This window comes from Puma concolor, chromosome D2, assembly GCF_028749965.1.
Source record: "Puma concolor isolate L17-30 chromosome D2, mPumCon1.1.hap2, whole genome shotgun sequence".
Lineage (NCBI taxonomy): Eukaryota > Metazoa > Chordata > Mammalia > Carnivora > Felidae > Puma > Puma concolor.
In genome coordinates, this window is record NC_141677.1 from 55,822,299 (window position 1) to 55,843,782 (window position 21,484).

At 47.9% G+C, this 21,484-nt stretch overlaps 1 protein-coding gene and 1 long non-coding RNA gene across 52 annotated transcripts in view; one reads left to right on the forward strand and one right to left on the reverse strand.

Annotated features, from left to right (window-relative positions):
* SORBS1 (sorbin and SH3 domain containing 1) overlaps positions 1–21,484 on the reverse strand; it is a 231,558-nt gene that overhangs the window by 87,553 nt on the left and 122,521 nt on the right. For 23 of the 50 annotated variants that reach the window (XM_086680442.1, XM_086680438.1, XM_086680464.1 and 20 more), the window contains 6 exons: positions 20,630–20,758; positions 11,297–11,323; positions 11,063–11,175; positions 5,748–6,464; positions 4,735–5,097; positions 916–1,060 (listed from right to left, as the gene is read on the reverse strand). In XM_086680442.1, coding sequence (XP_086536568.1) covers positions 916–1,060; positions 4,735–5,097; positions 5,748–6,464; positions 11,063–11,175; positions 11,297–11,323; positions 20,630–20,758 — 1,494 coding nt within the window. The remainder of the gene's footprint in view (positions 1–915; positions 1,061–4,734; positions 5,098–5,747; positions 6,465–11,062; positions 11,176–11,296; positions 11,324–20,629; positions 20,759–21,484) is intronic. The other 27 variants (XM_086680470.1, XM_086680469.1, XM_086680462.1 and 24 more) reach the window with 6 other exon arrangements.
* Positions 5,080–9,646, forward strand: LOC147576088 (uncharacterized). Of its 2 annotated transcripts, none has more exons than XR_015241751.1 (3): positions 5,080–5,774; positions 7,712–7,975; positions 8,913–9,646. It is a non-coding gene; the product is annotated as an uncharacterized LOC147576088 (long non-coding RNA). The 2 variants fall into 2 exon arrangements; XR_015241750.1 differs by lacking the exon at positions 8,913–9,646 and adding an exon at positions 8,271–8,475.

The following is a 21,484-nucleotide window of genomic DNA, read 5'->3' on the forward strand; positions in this document are numbered from 1 at the left end:
AGCCCTTTCTGCACTAGGAAACAGCTTCACAACTTCACACTGCAAAGGATTTTTGTGAAGGGGAAGCTTATTCCTCTATTGAATTCCAACAAGTTAAAACTTGGGACTTTACTTAGCATCATCTTCTGAAGTTTTAAAGCAGAAAGGTCGACATATACAATTATTACCTCAGAGCACTTCGGCTTCACCTAAGATGCCCCTTCAGAGAAGGGGAAGGGCCAACCAGAAGCAGTAAGAGAAACTATAGAAAACACACATGGAAACCCTCAGCAGAGCTCTAAGGGGCCACGTGAGCCTCATGTCCCCAGAGGGTGCACTGAATGACAGCCAAGAGCATTAACTGCTGGCAAGAATCAAGGCCGGTGAGTCACAAAGTCCAGTAGCCTGTTTTAGAGGCCCCAAAACATGTTTGACATTTTAGAAAGGTTTCCACCCATTATGCTTTCTTTTGTTTTTAAGTTTTGGTACTCAAAATTTTGCTTTCTAGAAAATTCATGATGTCAAAGAACTACATGACTTATTACAAGAAGTATTACTGTACCCAGATTTTCTAGGCAAAGCTCTGATTTGGTATCTCATGATGAAGAGTTAAGGTGCACAGACTTTTTCCCTTCTGTCTTTTCTTTCTTTTTGGTGGAATCATCTGAAGGCAACTGTGAACACCCAACGTGTGGAACACATACTACACCAGCTTACTTATGCAGATGCCCAACATCATGCCAAACCAGGGGCCTACCTCCCTGCTGTGGTCTACTCTGTGGGTCACAGGAGGGAGAAGACTGGGGCAGATGACCTCGGAGAAGGATGGGGTTTATGAAAATTTCTGTGGAATGGCAGAATTCTTACCCCTGAAGTCACAGAACAGCTATGTTGATGCCAGTGAGCTGGGGGAGGGGTTCTCTGAAGCTCTCTTACCTCGATTGTGTTGCAAGAGCACAATAGTAGGATTGACGATTGTCGTAGAGGGGTAGGCAGATGATGGTTTGCTAACTGGTGCAGAGATTTGGGAATCCGTTCCAGCATGGGATGAAGAAACTTCATTCAGTAGAGGGCCTGAATCCTGAAAAGAAAACAAACACTGTAACCAACTGTAAGTACATGAAACCTAATGTTGATGCTTTTTAAAAAGCAGAAATTTAAAGCTTTACAAGTCCTTAATTACAGAAAGAAATGTAATCAATGAGACATCACTAATTCCAGTTAGAAGTATAAGCTGGGATGCTTAGTCTCTTTGTTGGTGTTAGTAAGGGTAGAGAGGGAAGGTGAGTGTTACTGGAATTCTCAGCCACATCATTCATTATTTTCACCTGGTAATAACTGTGGATCAATCCGGTTACTGAAAAAGGAAATTCAAAACAAAGTAGAACAACATGCAAGACTCATGCAATTCCAAATGTGATCCGAGAACAAGAGCTGGTTTAAGGGAAAAATCAGGAAAGTTTAGTACACTTGTCTAAAGAAACATGAGACAATGCGAGCACAAGGAGCCATCGATGTAAGAATGTGGAGGAGTTAAGTATTGGTACTCCTAGAAAGCTACTCTTACTATTTGTATCACTCAACAACTTCACTAGCATTTGTTTCTGAGATTTGGATATTTTCCGATCCTATCCTGACATTGTTTTTCACTGCAGTATTGAGTGACAGAGATCTCTGAAGTCGTAAAGACTTATGAAAATCTTGACTTCAAAAACCTGAGGTCTAAAAACCAATAAAACCATTACTACTAACGTTATAATTTGCATGATGGGAATAATGCCAGTCTTTCTTAAAGACAGGAAAATAAGACCTCGAAATGCAGTAAGGATATGTAGGCAGTTTCCTCTATCACATCTATAAATCTTGCCAAGTTTCTATTTTGGAATTTGCAGACCTCTAGCCAGAACGTCATTCTTAAAAGGGTTCGAAAAACAAGACTTTGATCGTTACTCTCCAGATGAAAGTATGGCTCAAAGCAATTAGTATGCTCCAGAGATCAGCTTCTCTGTAAGTGCCCATAGGACAAAAGCCATGCCTAGCTTCCTCTTTTTTGCCCCACCCACCCTGCACCTAGCACAACACCCTGCAGACAGTAGGTGCTCGGTAAATGCCACCTGAATGACTGGAGCCATCCATTAGCAAAGGTGTTTCTGAACAACTTCTGCAGCAAGAGAACATGTGAGCATCAAGAGAGAGTGTGTCAGGACCAGGGACAGCTCCTGACACACAGTAGGGGCTTCCTGGACCACACTGGCTTGGTCATTCCAAATCTTCGGAAAGTGCCCTGACGTTGCAGCTGTTAGTTATGAGCAACAGCTCAGTGTAGTGAATAAAATCTTTCCAAGACTCGAGAGGCACAATATGATCTTGTTCAAAAGTGCTTCATCTCCATTTTTTTTTCATTTGTAAAATAGAAAAAAATTACTCTGCTCTTAATTTGCTTCCTAAATGATTTAATAAAGATAAATGACACACTCATGAAAATTCAGCCATACTGCACCCAAGAAACACACCAAAAAAATCATGCATATGGCTCTTTAAAGTATAAATGCCTACTGTGGTGTCTGGATGGATCACGTGAACATTAAGTATTACACAAATATTCTGTGCCATGAGGCTTATTTCTGGAACATCACAAAAACGGCTATTGACTAAAAGAATGTGGATCAATTAACATGAATTTTCTTCTTCCCTCTTACTCTTAAATAGCTTCAGAAACCGAGCAAATATCAACCTGTGGCTTGGCCACCATCCCTAGGGGCTCCTGTTCTTCTCAACAATTCTCATTCAGTGGAGGATCCCAAGCGGTTTCCTTTTTCACCTGTTGCCCGGGGCCAAACCAGAAGTTCTCAGGCCAACTGAAGTCTCCCCTGCAAGTCTTTATCAGGCTGATCAGTCAGGTTTGAGAAATCGAGGAAACTGTCCTAACTAATCTGTCCTGGCATACCTGAAACAAAATTCAGTACGAAAATCTAGATCTACAAAGGTGATAAATTTGAGAGTATGCAACAAAACTACTCACAATTGTATATACCAGGACACTAAAAATATCTCACTTTATATGCTGCTCAAGAGAAATATTCGGTGCCGGGGGGAAGAATATCGATACCACCTATAACAAGAGCAGGTTCTCAATTCACCTGTAAGCTGCACTGGGGTGAGGGGAGTGCATTAGGAACAGTCTAGCAGTTTCCTCCAACAGGTTTGAGTTGCAAAGCTCAAAGCTAGAAGGACATCTAAAGCCCCTGGGCCATGTTCAGTTGAGTCCTGACCTAACTGCACTGTGTTGCATCTAGAGATCTGAGAAGAAGTCCTAGATCAGGATGAAGCCATTCCCAGCTTTGGGGTGCCTGATATCTGGCTATAAATTCTCCTATAAGCCAAAAAGTTCTCCTGCTTTCTACATGACTGGCTTCAGTCACGTAGACTGAAGCCACAGGGCTTCGACGAGCCACAGGGATGTTACTCAACATTTACCTTCATCAGCCAATTACAGGACCCACTGTGGTCTGAGGACCCTCAGCAACAGAACCCCTGGGATGTGCCTGATCAAATCAGAGCCCTAGGCCCCTCTGCAGACCTATTCCAGGACTCTAGGAGTATAATCTAGAATTGACAATTTAAACCAGCTTCCTTGCCTCTTAGATAATCTAAATCTCATGTGTGCTAAGCTTGAGAACCAATATGCTATCCACAAAAAAACCCTTTGAAAGCAAGGGCTGCACGCTGTTCATAGTTGTACCTATGGAATCTAGCAGGATGCCTAGAACACGGCAGGAACTCATTAACTGTTAACTAATTAGCCACTAGCTTACTTTTAAGAACTCTGGCCCCCACTTGCTAGGGCAAGTCCTCGGCAACATAGCTGACAGTTGAGTGCTCTCTCCATGGGAAGCACTATAAGAGAAGTTTAACATACTTGGTCCTACTGTACCCCACAGGCCTGTGAGTAGATCCATGCATCCCCATCTCACAATTCACTCTGAGGTTCTCACAGATTCTCTTGATTCCCAGAGCTCCTGAGGAGAGAAAAGACTGGGTACCCTGATTCAGCTTTTCCACTTGGGCTTTCCTACCTACAAAGGGGACTCGTCCCTCACAGGATGGGGCCTGAGGTATCGGGGCTCTTTACCTTCACACGACTCCTGGAGCAACGTTGTGTCACAAAGGCCCCTGGGAGCCTCCAGTCAGGGGCCCCAGCAATTATACGCCTTTGGAGAAAACAGTCCCAACATTTGTGCAAGGCTTTTAGATCCATTTGCTCCATTACACTCCATTCTCTCTCTCTTTTTTAACCATTCTCTGCCATCGCTGCATATAAAAGAGTTTGTTTACTTGCTAAATCAACAAAAGCCCTGGAGGCTCACTGTTCCCAGGTAGGGAACCTACCGGCCATCGGCTTTCCCACATGGCTCCTCAGCTCTCCAACACCACATCTGCTTGGCCTCTCAAGAGCATCGTGAGCCAAAGGAAAAGCCACAGAGGTTCTCTGAGGGAAACGGAGTTCTTTCAGGAAGATGTGCATTCCGAATAAGACAGACAGGAAGAGGGACGTGAGGGGTCTGTGAGCAGCTGCAGGAGAACCATGAACACGCACGGGAGGCATGCACTCCGGGGAAAGCAAACAGTCACCACACAAGCACAGTGGCGGTGGACACTTCCCTCAGAACTTAGCACTTCAGTGAGAAAGGGGTTTTTCGCTGCCAGGAGCAGACATTCAGGAAGGCTTTGAGGAGGGGGTTCCAGCAAGCTTACGGTACTTGAAACAGCTCCCGTGAGGTCAGGCTCCGAGGCTCTGCGGAGGTCCTCCGGTACCGGAGGGACCAGCGGAGGAGGTGGTGAGAAGGATGGCGGGGTCTGGCTAACGGGGGGGTGGGGGCCAGAAGCGCTGGCCGGCTGGCTGTGGTGGGGTCGCCTCTGCAGACGAGGGGGAATGAAATCATCTAGGGTCGGGAAGGTCAGAGGTGAGCCGGCAGGGGCGGTCGCCGGGCTTGGGGGGCCAAGAGGCCCCAGAGATGCTGGAGTTCTGGCAGTGCCTTCTTGCCCTCTGTCAGTATTAACCAGGTAGAGAGGGACAACTATTATCTCAGGCTGGGCTGAACTGGAGAGAGTGGCATCCTGTAGGAAATAAGGGGGTCGTTACGTAAAGGGGCACGGCAGGGAAGAAGGAATTCCATATTTAAACAGTTGAGACTGGACATGCAGTGATGTACTCTGAGAAATATTTAATCGGTGCCCGTCTCCAGAGTACATGAGACCGTCCGTGCTAGCCAGCTGGCCTCCTGACACTCCGTGACACAGAGGGAACCCCATCCAAGTTTACTCTCCATCCTTCTATTTTTGAATCCTTTTAACACTTGAGAGAGAGAGAGAGAGAGAGAGACAGAGAGACAGAGAGAGAGAGAGACAGAGAACAACAGAACAGGCAGGCAGGCTGTGTTTAGCCCCCAAACTGCTTGCAGAGCCCGAAAGCTTGGGAGTCAATACAATTTCTTTGGCACCTTGTGAAAAGATATAAACATTCCATAACTCACCATGTTGTTAGTCTATGGATCCCACACTCCAGCATACTTACATATTACCAGAAAAGAGAGAGGGGGACAGAGAGGACTGTGCCGAGGTGTTTAGAGAGAAGAATTCGGGATTCAAGCTGCAGCGGTGTAGACGAGGAAAGGGAGGGGAGGGCAGCCCAGAAAACAAGGGAGCTGCTTTGCAGGAGTTTCGAAAGAGATGGTGTAGAAGACACACACACATGTCTAATTCCTTGCCTTGGCTGGATAACACGGCTGCAAAAGGTAAGGTTCTTTTCTCTTCCGGTTTTCGGGAGCAGAGGAAAGCTGGGGGCCTAGCACAGGTGGTCTCACCGCGTCCGGGAACGGAGGCCGAGTGCACAGGGAAGGACTCTCGCCCCGGATGGTGGCATCTTTACGGATGTCAAAGAATAGCTTGGGAGGGCCAGGAGGAGCAGAGGGTGGCTTTCCCGTGCCGGCCGCGTGGGAGACAAGGCTGGGAGCCTGTGCGCGAGCGCCTGCAGCTTCCAAGGGAGTGCCCGTGGCTGGGTCAGGTGCAACACAAGAGGAGCTTTGCGCTGCCACCCGGCAAATGTTATTGGATAAACAAGGTACATATAAGCTGCTGACCTTTTTATTCCCAACTGCCTTATGACGTGGGTTAGAGCTCACATTCTCACTGTAAACCGTCCTGGTGGCCACACAGTGGTGCCGGGGTTGGGAGGAAGCACTGGGGAACGTGGAACCAGGAAGCAAGGGCCCAGGACGCACCACGCCTTTGGCAGCGGATCTGGCTGCCAGGGAGATGGAGACAGGCTGGGGTCGTGAGGGGCTCTGTTGGCTGGGGGTGCTGAGGGGGACGTAAGGCTTGGGTGAGCTCAGGTAGAGGGAGTCCTTGGAGGTACTGTGGATGGTGGGGGGCTGCCATGCAAAGCGGTCCCCTTTAGGGAGAGGAGGCCGAGGGGGAGAGAGAACCTTCAGCATGATTTTCAAGAGAAAGTATCAAAATGGGGAACAAAGAAAGAAAGAGGATGGGAAATGGAAAGAAGGATGACCATTAGAAATAGCATAACATGATCTGAAGAAAAACAATTCTTGACATGTCTTTAAGCAAACCCTGAGCTTAGAGTCCTCATGATCCATCCCTACATTTCTCCTCCGGGTAAAGTCAAGGACTAAATCATACTCACCTGGACAGGCAGGCCTGCTTCTCTTACATCTCAGCCCAGGAACGGCCACGTGCTAAGCCACTTTGACAGCCATCCTTGGCTGACCGCACCCCTTGTTAGCCCTCCGGACTGAAGGGTGCCCGCGGGCTCATGGCCAGGGCAAGAGGCCCCAGAGCCCCCACACCTTTCCTCAAAGATCTTTCTCTCCATGCCCTTAGCTCTAAAAGTTTAAGTTCACTGAAACACTCGAATGTCTTTCATTCTCTTCCCTTAGGAAATAGGGAATTGGAAGAATCATCCTTATTTGTGTTCACAGGAGACAGATGTCTTAATTGAATCACTGAGATTTAGTGCTCAATTCCATAAGCATAACCAATTAAGGCTCACCAAGAAGAGAATGCTCAGGATTTAGAATCCACATGTGCTCTTTTCTCAGAGGAAACAATCTGATGGAACTAATTATTAGAAGGAAGACAGGCATGAGATTAAAAGCATGTAGTCTCCCATTTTTGATGCACACAGAACAAAGGGACCAGGCAATGAAGCACTTGATTTGCCTAATGAGTTAGACTGTGCCTGGTTCCTCAAATTCCAGCCCCTTCCCCACTCCCATCCAGCCCACCACCGGGCACAGACAATCCCACAGTGGGTGCCCAGCCTCACACTTCTGGCTTAAGCCCAAAGCTCTGGTTCCAGGCTGAGAGGAAGGTATGGGTCACATCTCATTCCCTTTCCCTCAATACAGCTCCTAGCTCCTCCTTGGGTCTCAGTGGGGCAGAGGAAATGGAGTAAATCTCCAGAATGACCCTCATGTCAATGAGAACCATCTGGCAATCAGTGGAAATTAGACCATAAAATGAGGAAAGTTTATTTTCCTTGTGTTATGGATTAAGTGTATGTCCCCCAAAGTTCATATAATGAACCCATAGCCCCAAGTGATGGTGTTTGGAAGTGGAGTAAGTAGGAGAGGAGATGGGGTTATGAAGGTGGGGTCCCCATGATGGGATCAGTGTCCTTATAAAAAGAGACTAGAGTTCACTCTTGCCCCACCAGGTTAGGACACAGCGAGAAGGTGGCTGTCTATGTGCGAGGAAGAGAGCCCTAACTAGGAACCACATCAGCTGGCACCTTGGTTTTGACTTCCCAGCCTCAAGATCTGTGAGAAATAAATAGCTGTTGTCTAAGACACCTGACTATGGGATTTTGTTACAGCAGCCTAAGCTAAGACACCTAGATTTTCCTCACGGGTTCCTATCTTCAAAGATAGCCCAGTACTAGAAAGCTGGAACATCATCTAAATTGCACCAGTGAAGTATAGTAAGTTTGGTCAATACTTAGCAAATGGGTTATGACCAAAAGCCGGGAGAGTGCAAGGGTGTGGGTCTATCTGGGGGTTGTTTTTTATTTTTTGTGGAGTGCAGGTAGCAAGGGGAAGGGATACTAACAAGGGTGACTAGGTAAGAAATCAAGTTTTTTGAGTCTGGATTAGAAGATCAACCCCAGAAACAGTAAGCAACTCATAACAAACTCAGTTTTCAAGCTACAGATAACCTGGATTGAGGAGAAACAATGTGGATATCCTAGGTTAACTTGATGCCTATCCTTTCCACAGGGTGCCCAAGACAGTGCCAGTGGAATGAGGCCACGTGGACCAGTCAAAAATACAAAACGAATGACCCCTCTTCAGTAGTTAGCAGGAGTAAAACCCTCCAGTTGGGACATACTTGGTTCCAGTGAACTTACACTGGAGGTTGGGGAGGGTGGGGCATGTTTCAAACCGAACAATGCTCTTTACAAATAAAGCACTTGAACCATCACACACCAAAGGGACTGGGGGTGAGTGGAGCGGTGGTTGTCAGGGAGAGAAGCAAAAGCCAATTTTGACTTCAGCTCAGAGTTACTTTTACTTTGAGCTCCAGTGTCCCACATGTGATTCTTCTTGTCCAAAGATAGAAGTAGGTTTCAGTGAGTTTTTAACTTAATCTGCTTTTGGCCATATAAGGTGCCAGGGCTGCATGACATCAAGCACAAGGCTTCCCAGGGCTTTGACCCTGTAGAGAAGATGCCTCCCCAGAGTGTTGACAGTTCACCCTGAGCCAAAGGCCTTCCTGTCCCAAAGAAGGAGGGAGATAGGCATCGTCATTTTACATGGAAGGAACTACTTTCTGATTTATTGTAAACACTGTACGAACTACAGAGGCAGCTTCCATTCCTGCCTAGCTGGCTACTAATGAAATTCCCTTCATCCCTGTAGAAGGTGGGGGCAGTGAAGAAATGGAGCTGCTTGAAGAATCAGATATGTTCCTAGCATATACAGTTCCAGAAACTGCCCATTTCCGCCTCCACTGAAGACCACCGTGATGATGCTGTCAGAGGGAGGGGAGCCTGGGTTCCTCGTTACGAGAGGTGAGGAGAGCAGCAGGTCCAGGACAGCAGAAAGAAAGGCAGCATCTGGGAGCACCAGAAAACAGGATTCCCCTCTGGCCCCGGGGTCTCCCGGACCCCAACTCATTCCTTATAAGGAGATGCCAGGCCTGTGGGGCTCTAAGAGCTGTCTTCATCTGAAACTAAGCCGGGGCAGTCCCCAGCCCAGCCCAACTTGGTTCTGTCTAAGCCAGCATAGTACTTACAGGTCTGGCAATGGCTCTATGGACAAGAAGTCATTCTTGCATTCAGAAAACAAATCCAAGAAATAATGTATGACCTAAAGGTTCTTGAAAGTTGGGTGGCCAAATGTACACTGAATATACAGAACAAAACCTCTGTATCAGCAATTTGCCAGGTTCTCTTTAAGACACCCCAGTTAAAAAAAAAATTCTTGGAGAGTGACAAATAAGAAAATATGCTATCTGTAGGCGATATGATAGGAAATTCACCATTATGATAAATTTCACCCTTATAAACTCCTTGAGGGCAATGTTTAACATCTTGATCTGAACACAGTGAATGCTCAGTAAAGCTGTAGTAAATAAATGTATTTAAGAGGAATTTTTATTTACTTCACGTTCTCAAAATTATCTCTTCAGAAGAGCTAAGAAGCCAAAGGAAGGAGAGAGTTAGCCTCTGAACTACGTCACTGATAGGGGAGGAAGATGTGCTTCCACATTTGCCTTGAATTAATCAGCACCATCTCCTAACTCAGACAGAGCCAGCTCTATTCACGCCCGAGACTGCAGAGACAGAAGCCTGTCTCTGAGAGACAGGCAGCGCACTCACACACTGGGGAAGGTCTCGGAAATGGAACATCGATGGCAAGTCATTTGCTGGACAGCTGTGTCCTATAAGGGCATCATGAGGCACACCTGCAGCTCGGGTTCTAGCCAGTGGCCTTGCGTGCATGTGGCTGTGCCTACGGGAGGCGAGCATGGCGGGAAGGTTCAGCGGAGCTGCTCAGCGACACCTCTAAGCCCGGAAAGCCAGGGTCTGCAGAGAGGAAGGAAGACGTCCTCTCTGACTTGGTTCCATTTCAGGGGCCAGTGCAACTTTATGCCCTCAGGAGCAAGAGGATCATCAGACAAGTGGGGTGGGATCCGGGGCAGCATTTGGAATGCCCAGGCTCCTGGTGAATTCTGGGAGCACCTTCACGCAAGGCAGGCCCAGGGACGGGGACCACATGAGGAACATATTCCCACCACATTTTTTTGGAGTACAGTGTCCTTTAAGAGAAAGGATGGCTCCATCCCACGGATGTTACTCCTCTGTAAAAAACACTCTTCACTAAACTAAACTAAAACAGGATCTATTCTTTCATCAAAATGGCAGAGTAGTGACAGGGAGAGGAAGGAAGAAAGATCAGGAAAACAACTTAGGGGAAAGACTTAAGGCAAAATGATCCCTTCTCCAAGTTGTGCGGGGCCTGGGGCAGGGGTTGGTGTGTTCTTTAGCAGATCAGCACGAGGCAGTTGAGGCTGTGCTGTTCCGGCCATTCAGACGTCCGTCTGCCTGCTCTGGGCCACTGGGTTTGGGGCTGGCCACAGCTACCCAATCGTGATCTGTAAGCCTAGAGTTGCTGGAACTCTTACAGCAAATAAATGCAATAAACACAAGAGCGTACTCTTTGATTACAGAGTTTTTAACCCACCAGGCTCAGACTCTTCCCCCCCTTACTCAGGGCTAAATGCATTCCCTCTTTCAGAACATTTCCACATACATTTCAAACCTAGAAACACTGGGCTCACACTTCCTATCCCCTGGTATACATCATCCTCATCCTCTGCTGTCCTTGAGCCCCAACTTTTCTCTATCTCCGGTCCTTGCAGAACTTTTCCACAGTTAGCCGAAAGTGTGGCTCAGATCCCAGTCCGTTATTCAGCTGGGCAAGCAGGAAGTCATGAGCGCAGGCTAAAAGACTCAAGAACAGGTGCCACTCACCAGTCCCCACCCCACCCGTGGGCACAGGCCTACCTGGGGCTTGTCGGAAGAAAGGTTGGGATGCACACTTCTGTAGCCCTTGGCAGCAAGTGAGGAGGGCTGGGCGTTTCCATTGGCATCAGCATTGGAAGAGAGCCTCCACTCATCTGAGAGATGGGGGGAAGAAAAGAAAGAAACCCCTCACTCACAGGGAACACTCCCCGGTTCCCCTTTCATATAAGTCCCTGGTGGAAGGCAGGGGCAGAAAGAATGCAAGAGACACCATACCTGCTGAGGGATTCTCTGAGTCCAGAACTACGTGTGGTGCAGAAAGGATGAAAACAAGAGAAAGGGGCAAACAGAAATGGTTACACTCGCAGGAAACAAGCATGTACTGCAGAGAAAGAGGAAAACCCAGCACCCCGTGGCCTGACACAAAATGCCCTCAGTCACGATGGCCTAATTACCATAGGAACCCACTCTAAACCATGATGTGCTCACAGGCGCTGACCTTTGAAAACACAAGGCTCACATTCACAGTAATGAAGAAACAATTGTTCCTTGACATTCTTATTTTACAGACAAAAAGGCAACAGAACTCTCCCCTGCCCTGTCCCTAGTAACTCCCATTCCCCTTCTCCATCCCTGATGTGGGCTCTGAATGACCTCTCCTCATTAGCAGGCTGGGCTTAATTAACTGACTCCGGAGAGGGAGAAGTAGATAAGCACTTTTTCTGTGGCGACTGGCAGCGGGGCTAGGGGGAAAGCATGATTTAAGCCCAGAGGTATCTGCTGTGATAAGGACTTTTTTTTTCCTCCTCTGCCTGCTTTCCTTCTTTCCATTTCAATGAGCCACATAAACATTTCAAAATCTAATCACCCTGCGTTTTCATCACGTGACAAGCCACCCATGTCCCCTTGTGGCTGGCTACCACCCTGACCTCAACTCAAATCCTGGTTCCACCACCGATGGGCTCTGGGACCCTGAGCAAGTTCTAAGCCTATTTTCCCATCTGAAAAGTGGGGATAATGCTATGCTTGCTTCCTAAGTGTTGCTATAAGGATTCAATGACATAATGCAGGAGAAATGCTTAGCACAGTGCCTGCCAGGGCTCAGTAAATGTTTGCTAGCTATCATCATCACCTTCCACATCACCTCGTCTCTATGCTCTGCCCTCCACCTAGCCCGGAGGTCAGCAACCTTTTTCTATCAAGGGCCAGACAATAAATATTTTAGGGATTGCGGGCCATATGGTCTCAGTCGCAGCTATTCAACCCTGCTATCCTAGCACAAAAGTGGACACAGATAACATGTACATGAATGAGTGTGGATGTATTCCAAAGAACTTTTATTTGTGGACACTGAAATTTGAATTTCACAGAATTTTCACATGCATATAATACTATTCCTCTTGTGCTTTCCTTTGAACCATTTTCCCATTGTACTATTTTTTGTACAAAAATAGGCATGGACCAGATGTGGCCTGCAGGCCATAGTGTGCCAACCCCCTGAACTAGCCAAACCCTTAACTTCCTTCTTCATGTCCTGCCTACTCTTTTTTTTTTAATAACTTTTAAAAATTTATTTTTTGAGAGAGACAGCACGAGCGGGGGAGGGGCAGGGAAGGAGATACAGAATCTGAAGCAGGCTCCAGGCTCCGAGCTGTCGGCACAGAGCCCGACACAGGGCTTGAGCCCACGAGCTGTGAGATCATGACCTGAGCCGAAGTCGGATGCTCAACCCACTGAGCCACCCAGGAGCCCCGTGTCCTGCCTACTCTTATCTTACCCTCTAGGGGTATAAAGAGGGACTAATACAGCAGCTGTCACAACCCAAGCCCCACCTCAAGGACTAGAGGTGGGCTTTCCAGATGTCGAGTGGAGATTTTCCAGGGTTACTGAACACCATCGAAGGGCCAGACACCGTTAGTCACTTTTGTCCTATCTAGTACTTCATTTAGTGTACACGGCAAGTCTGTGAGGTGGGTGATCACTCGTTCACGGACGAGGACAAGACAGGCCAGCTTGCCCCACATCACACAGCTTGGAAATGCAAAGCAGCCAGCCTGGGTATCCCGAAGCTAGTGCAGCACTCTGCCCAACACCCACAGCCACCAACCCCCCCCCCCCCCAACCACCTACATTCCAGGGAGGAGGTGGGAGAAAAGGTGTGAGAACAAAAGGCAAAGCATCAGGTAAAGGTTTCGAATGGTTTGCCCCCCCTGCACAGCAGTTCAACTGCAGTAGAATCACCTGCGTGCTTGTTAGCACAGACTGGAGGGCCCGACCCCCAGCGCTTCTGACTCAGTGGATGGGAGGTGAAGGCTTACATTTCTACCATGTTTCCCAGGTGATGCTGAGGCTGCCGGTCCACAGTTCATACTTTGAAAACCACGATACAAGGACCATTTGAAACGCATCGTTTTTCTGGAAAACTGTTTCCCATTAACTGTTAACTATTTTGTACCCATTTTTGCTTTCTTTTCCCCTCTAAAATAGAGGGTTTTTTAAGTTTATTATTGAGAGACAGAGAGAAAGAGAATGGGGAAGGGGCAGAGAGAGAGGGAGAGAATCCTAAGCAGGCCCCAACCTCAGCATGGAGCCTGATGCAGGGCTTGAGCTCATGAACTGTAGATATGACCTGAACCAAAATGCTTAACGGACTGAGCCACCCAGGGGCCCCCCAAACAGAGGTTTTTATAACGTTTCTGTCATGTATTCTTTTAGTGGGTTGCTGGGTACATTTCTGCTACTCCCTTATGCATAATTCACAGGTATTTGTCTTCTCTTCCCAACCACATAGCTGGGGAATTTATAGGATTTGAGTTTTATGCACATTATTGCAATGTACTGGCTTCTGTGACCAAGGGCAGGCTGCCAATCACTCTGAACTTTCTTTTTCTCGTCTATAAAATAGGATCCTTACTCCATGGACACCACAGGGTTGCTGAAGATCCAGAGATCAGGCATATGAAGGATCCTAAAAGTGACCATTTTTAACACTCACTGTTGCATCCATCCAGATTCCTGGCCCAGAGATTTATTTGCACATGGCAGGCCCTCAAGCACGAAGTAACACAATATGATAATGGTTCCCCCCAACCCTGTATCCATCAACTTATACTGTCCCACCTTCCTAAGTTATTTCTAGCCCACCTTTGTCGAGCCATTCTGTCAAATGTATTAGATTTACACATACACTGAATATCAATAGGTTCTGAGTGAGGGGCTATCTGACGAAGGACGTGAGCTTTCTACACGGACATGGGGGCACATTACTTTGTCTGCTCTTTTGTTCTTGGTTGAGTTGCTTCCATTCAGGTGACACTGACAAGCGGATGCGTCATGGACAGCGGAGATGAGTCTGTCCCTCCAAAGCACTAGTCGTAAGGGGACTATCATTTTGGCATCCGACTGTCTAGCTGGAGTCCTTGCTAACTGCACATCCCACAGCACAGGACAGCCTCATCTGTGAAATGAAGTATTATCTACCTCTTTTGAGTTATGAGGACTTAATGGAAATACCTGGCAGAAAGTATGTGCTTATTAGTAAAATTGGAATCCAAAACTAAGGGAAAAAAGTTTCCCCACACATAGAAATGAGAGTTGTTGACATCTGCCATCTGATAAACAGCTTTGAGAAGGCAATATCCCTGGAAATCAACCCACTTTTTCTTCTCATTTCAAGTCACAAAAACTGTTCCCCTCACCTTGCCCCAGAAAAGGCAATTTCCAGGACCTCTCTAGGCACCCCTCTCTTCCTCGCTAAAGGAAGGCTGAATTTCCAATGTATGTCATCCTCTGTTACCTAGTCTTCTGAACCTTGAAGGTCGGCACCAGCCCACAGCCATTTGTATCCAAGTGCGGCAGGTGAAATTTTATATACATAACCATCAATTATTAGCTCGTGGTTGAGGAGACTGTCAAAATGCTTCTTTCGATAAATGTTACCTCAGAGCCCCTGAGGGGGGAGGAGGGCTTAGGAAAGTTGGATTCTAGGTAGGTTTTGCAGCCCTGCTGAGACCGAGCCTTTCCAGGAGAAGTACAGTTTATTTTGTCTTATCTTTTCCTCTATCTGTTTTTTATACATGATCTTTGCTGGCCTGTGGCCACAACCTCTTGATATTTTCTTTTATCTCATTCTGTGCTAATTTCATTTTGGTCTGCTCTGAAGCTGTTCTGCTGATCAGTTCTTAGGATCTCAGGATAACTTACCGAGTCAGATTCAATGTATTCTAGGAGGGTATCCCAAGAATTGTCACCAGTGGATCTAATAGTGTTCCAAATCTCATTATGTTTATTTCTTTATTCCAGCTGTGTGGTAAATAATTTAACCTTACCCAGAAAGAGATCTGGCCTTTGCCATCTGCCTTCTGGGAATTAATCTCTGAATCTATAATGTCATCCCAATGGGAGCGTCTTTGTGCCAGATCAATAATGCGATTCAGCGTGGGGACTTTGAGCCATCAAGAGCTCACCCTCGGGCTGGAGAGTGAGACTAGCCACATGAGCAGTAGATAAAAACTCTGGGCACAACAGCTCAGGAGAACTTCCTGATTGACAGTTCCCTGAACATACTGTCACACCTCAATCCACACTCTGAACTGCAAATTTCCAAATGTCTTTTAGAAACTTCTTTCTAGAGGTCCTGTCCTTGCCCCAATTAACAAAACGTAGGGGTTGAACTGAATTTTGGCTTGTGGGTCAGAACACGGGGATTGATGGTCTTTAGGCTACATCAGACAGGAACTAATGCATCCTGACTCCCTAGGAGAGGTCAACAAAAGTCTCTGTGCTTGCTTCTTCCCTAGAGCTCACTTTGGACTTCTTCTCTTGGCTGATATTAATCTGTATCGTCTCCCTGTAATCCACCATAACCGTGAATATATGAGTATAACAGCTTTCAATGAGTTGAGTCCTAGCAAAATATGAAACCTGAGGGTACTTTTTGGAATCCCTTCAATGAGCATTTGGTGTCAAAAATCACGGTGTTCTCTGGTGGAGTCTTTTCCTTCCAACTTCTTTGTTTGGCCCTAATTCTTGTACAGGCATGCATACAAGAGGACTCTAACTCGCTTTAACGGTCTTTAGCAGTATTTAACTGCTTCCACGTCAATTTTCTCATGATATCTTTTTGCTACTGCCATTTCTGGAGCACAAACACAAGAGTCAAACCAAAGGAAATTAGTTGATTTACGCCCAAAGCTAATGTGGTAGTCAAGAATCAGGCAGGAAAGACTGGAGGCAACCGGCACAGAATTAACAAAATGTAGGGGTTGAACTGGATTTTGGCTTGTGGGTCGGAACATAGGGATTGATGGCCTTCTGGCTACACCAGACAGGAAGCTTGGTATCACACTCACCGGTCCATCAGGCTCCCTGTCTCTTCTAGAGTAACACTCTGACCTGGGGACACAGGTGTAGACTCCCTGAACCAACCAGGTCAATACCCAGACCTGGCCAGGCAATGATGGCCAGGCAAGGAAGCAGGGATAAGGTAATACCTCTCCCAGAGTCAGGGAGTCAGCACTAAAATTATTGCAGTTCTTTCTAGAAGGTTCTGATCCAAAAACGAAGGTCCACATTCACAGATTAGGAGGCTGGTCAGGAAGCCACGGGTGACAATCCAGAGTCGAGCTACCTCTTGAGGGCAGGAGTCTGGAGGATGGGTTTAAACCGGGCAACTCCAAGGACTCTACCACCCTCCACCTCAGACAGCACCTCCATCCTCCCAATCTTGGATGCACATGGCTCCCAAACCCACACTCTGAACTCCAAGTTTCCAAATATCTTTTAGAAACTCCTTCCTAGAGGCCCTGCCCTTTCCCCAAAACTTAGTATGTCAAACTATGGAATTCAACATCCCTTTCTCTCCCTTCATAAAGCCACTGCTTCCATGAGCACCTCAGCCATCCTCCTAGTCAACCAGGGGAGGCACTTCCTTCTCGGCAGGTTCACATCTCCAAGCTCCTCAAACACACTGTACCAAGTCCTGCCACTTCACTCTTCCACATGCACTTTCCCCCTGGCCCTGGTTCTTCATTCCCGCTGCCCTCAAGGCCACCAACTGCAATTACTGGAAGGCTGTGACAGGCCTCCGGATGTGCATAACTAGGATGGTTGTCATCAAAGAGCACCTGTTGTGTGTCTGGCTCATGCTAGATCTTGGTGTGAAAGAGCTCACTGAATCCCAGCAACTCTACTCAGGTCATCCCCATTTTATAGATGAGGAAACTGAAGCTCGCCAAGGCTGAATGAGTTGCCCACATCACAAAGATGGTAAGTGGCAGAGCTGAGCCTCAACAGAGGGCTGTGTCACTGCAGAACTAGACCAGGTCTCATAGGATGAGGGAACTGAAGCAAGGACTGGAAACAGGAGCCACCTCTGAAATGCGGGTGTCAAAGGGTCACGTAAGGAAAGAAACCAGGACACAGGTGCTGGGCAGTAGCACAAGACTGGAGCTTCCAGTCTGGGCAAATGATCAGCAACTTGTAGATATACAGGGATGGAAGGAGGTGGTGAAGCCAGGGAGCAGGCAGAGAAAGGCAGACACAGCAGCTGGGGCACAGATGCTGGCCCTGGTGATAAGGGAGGGAGCTGGACGCTACTGGACATCAGCTATCTGTGAAGGCACTGCGAGCAGGAAGCATGCCCTGTCGTTGGCAAGAGACACTCGCTGCCTCATATGTGCGCTGCTGGTCCGGGCTGAACGTGGCTGCCTGCAGATGGTGCAGAAAATGGTTTGCCTGAGGCTTGTCGAGGCCCATGGACTCCCAGGCCCTGTGACAGGACTAGAGGCCGCTGCGGGGTAGGCAGGTCATCAGCCAGAGGCCCAAGCGGAGGGAGCAGGCAGGGATGAGGGGAGGGCTGAGGAGCCGCCTGGACACAGCCAGTCAAGAGTCTGCAGGATGCTGGTCCGTGAGCAGTACAGTAAGAGGAAAGGTCTCCAGCTGGGAGGTCCCATCCTTGGAGTCACATCCTTTTTTAACCTCACCCCAGTGTTAACTCATCCCAGCCTCTTTGGTACTTACTCTTCCCCTTACTCAAACCCAGCTTCTTCCTTCCACCCCAAACTGCCCTGGTGTGTAATCTCGAATCTGACCTCAGTGAATGGGATTCTGTTTGTGTCAGGTTAATCCCCAAACTTCCCAAGGTCATGGAGCATTTTGGAGCTAGGAAGCTTGGAAAGCAGCTTGCACAGGTCCCTCATACTTTACACGGTCTTCAAAGGTGTGGCTTCCCCAGTCGGAAAGCGCAGAAGTGGACTAGCGGCCCACGCCAGACTCCTCTGTTGCAGCAAAAGGACTTCTGTCCTCACCTAATGCACCTAGAATTACTCTCCTTGTCCTTCCCTTCTCCCCATTTCTCGCCACAATTCCCAGTGACTACTTAGTGCCTGGCACACTGATGATGCTAACTAAATGTCTGTTGGCTTGGAGCCAATGAACTCCACTTACCAGGAGGAAAATAATCTACTAAAACTGATTTTTACCTTGGAAGTGTGCACAACTGGGCTATCCCCTAATTCTTCAATGTATTTGCGTTTTCAAACAAGATCTTTTTTCGCCCAAGTGAGTTGTCAGAATTCGTAGGATATAGAATTATTTGGGGACTAGAGAGCTTCTTAAAGTGCTCAAATCACTGCACGGCACTGTAAGCCCAAGCCCAAGCCCAAGACTACTGGGCGAATGAGTAGCAGGTGTTCTATGTTAGTGCCACTCTATAACCACCAGGGGGAGCTCAAGGACCCTCTCCTCCTCCCATTCGCTCTACCTTTTACCACCAGAGAAAGGGCCCTGAGCTTGATAAGGTCATTTTATTGGGCCATGAGCTGTAGGTATGGTCTTTTTCTTTAAATTATCCCTTAGGATTGTCTCTTCCTCAAACATCCTTGGGAGCTAGATCTTCCCAGTTAGGCCTGGAGAGGCTGGATTAAGTTAGCCTTAGGAAGGAATTATTTTGCCTTCATTGCTTGGCCCTACCTTTTCAGGTATGGGTTCAGGAATATGAGGCCAAGAAGCTTCTTTCAACCAATAGTGCTGGCAGCCACTTATGCCTGCCCTGAGACCAGGGAAAAAGAAGCCCTCCACAGGGAGGCAACATTATCAGAACAGGGTTTGTGCTCAAACCCTAGCCTGGCCTAGTCCTTGGGCATCTGCCTTGGCACTGGTTATAGGTGGCTGGGACAGGAAGTCAGTTTCCTGGGCATGACCCGGGATGCTGGGCACCAACCATCCCCATCCTACAGAATTCCATCTCATCACAACACACTGCTCCCCACTGCACCAAAAAGTTTGTGTGTCCCACTTCCTTTTGTCTCCAGTCCCAAGGAAGTGGACATTATCCTAATTCCTTTACTCCCTTCATTTCCATCCAGAAAGGAAGAAATCCCCTTTCCCTACAGCAGTAGCTTTCAAATGTGGTCCTTGGAGCAGCAGCAGCAGCAGCAGCATGACCTGGAACTTGTCAGAAATGTAAACCCTCCAACCCCACCTCAAACCTACAAGTGGGAATCATAAATCCTAAAGCTCTGGCCTGGGACGCAGCACCCTGTCATTTTACTCCAGTGATTCTGATGCAGCTCCAATGTGAGAACCAGTGCCATGTGGAGGGCAGGGGGCCACAAAGCCAGCTGTCCCTGTGAAACCTCAGTGTTTCTCAGTGCCCAGAACACTTTGTGGGGTGGGGGGGGGGGGGGGGGTGAGTGGGGAGGGGCCCTCTGGAGCACCCTCTCTAGAGAGGTCAAAATAATCACAATCATAACCTACGAATAGCAGCTAAGGGCTTGTTCCATGTCACTAGGCAGGTGCAAAAACTTAACATCCTCCACGCTCACAGGAATGCTGAGGCAGGTGCAATTATCAAGCCCATTCTCCAGATGAGATCACTAGGGTTGAGACAGTGAAATGTCCCGTTCACAGTTGCACAGCCACAGGTGGTAGAATGCCGATCTATTGGGTTCCCAGGTCCCAGTTCTCAACACCACTCTCTAGACACCCTGAACAATGGATCAGATGGGAGGTGGGCTGCATATGGGAGCTTCATTTGTTTCTCTTGGCTCCTAGTGTGCAGGGGCCTCGGAATTGCTCTTCTGTTCCTGCTGCTTTGGCCGCCAGGTCACCCCCACCAGGCTTGAGCCCTGCCCCACCGTTTTCCTGGGAGCCTGGCCAGTCAGGCACCTGCACTTCTCAGCCTCCCTTGGCTTCTCCCCTCCTACTGCCCCAGCCCTGCCTGGCCAGTTACACCCAGCTCTCAAAAGCAGGGATGGCCTTGCAAAACCTCCCCTCTAGCCCATCTCACCACTCCCTCCCATGCCCCTAAGCCACCTCTGTCCTCTGCAGAGCCATCGGCTCCCTAATGAGGTTTCTCCTCATCTCTGGTCAAAAGCTAACAAAGTGGTGGCCTCTGCTATGCGTCTGCCTGAAGCAAGTGAATACCCATTAGTTCAGGGCACTGATCACCACCCACCACACGTGGAGTGAGGTGTTGACTGTTCTAGGGACCCCTGGGAGAGTTAGGAGGCAGCAGATGAATTCATACCTTTCTGAGCAAAAGCAGGCAGGCCTCCCTCCCTCCCAGTATGACTTTGAACAGCTCCCCCCAGCACAGGGGTCACACACCTGGTTTGCTTTCATGTTGTGGGGTTTCCTGAGGGCTCGTGGGGCTGCTGCTTGGGACTTCCCTGTAGGAAGACGAGGCCCGGAGAGTCACCGCTCCCTTCCCAGTGCAGATTTTCGTTGGATCCATGTCTGAAAAGGAAAGGCACAAAAGAGAAGCCTGAATCCAAGGCTCCTGAAGGATTAAAGCCAGTAGTCAGCTAGCAACTCATTACAGCCAGAGAATGAGATGAACCTGCTTATAGCCATGGAAAGCCTTATGGTCAGTGTGGTGGTCAATGAAAATTAATTTGTGGGTGGAGGAGAAAGACGAATCCCATTTTCGGAGGTTTACCACACGTCATGAGGTTTGGGGAAAATGGAGGCAACAATGAGTTCTGTGTAAGTTATAATTATCAGCTGAAAACATTTCAAAATGAATGCAGGTTAATTCCTTTTATTAGATGAGGCTTGGGCTGGTGAGTAGACTTCTGACCAATTAGTAAGGCACAATTCAAGCAAGAGCTGATGAGAGATTTCTCAAGCTTCCAGACCATTCTTCTTATAAAAGAGCAAGCTGGAAACATTGGGAATCAAGTTGTTCTGGGGAGAATCACTGCTCCCTGCAGTTCCCCATTGGAAAAAGGAAAAGGAAAAGGAAAAGAAAATCTTCTATCAGCAAGTCAAGACCCTTGAAATGATGACAGGATATGCTGCCTGTGGAGAAAGATCATGGGTAAGAGCCTCACATTCCAAACTTCATGAATTCACACCAAAGAAAACGACAAGAAGCGCTAAATCCTTCAGTGAACAGTGTTCACCGCACCCCCCACTGAGCCTTCCCTGGGCCCCGACCTCTCCTACAGTTCACAATGGCCT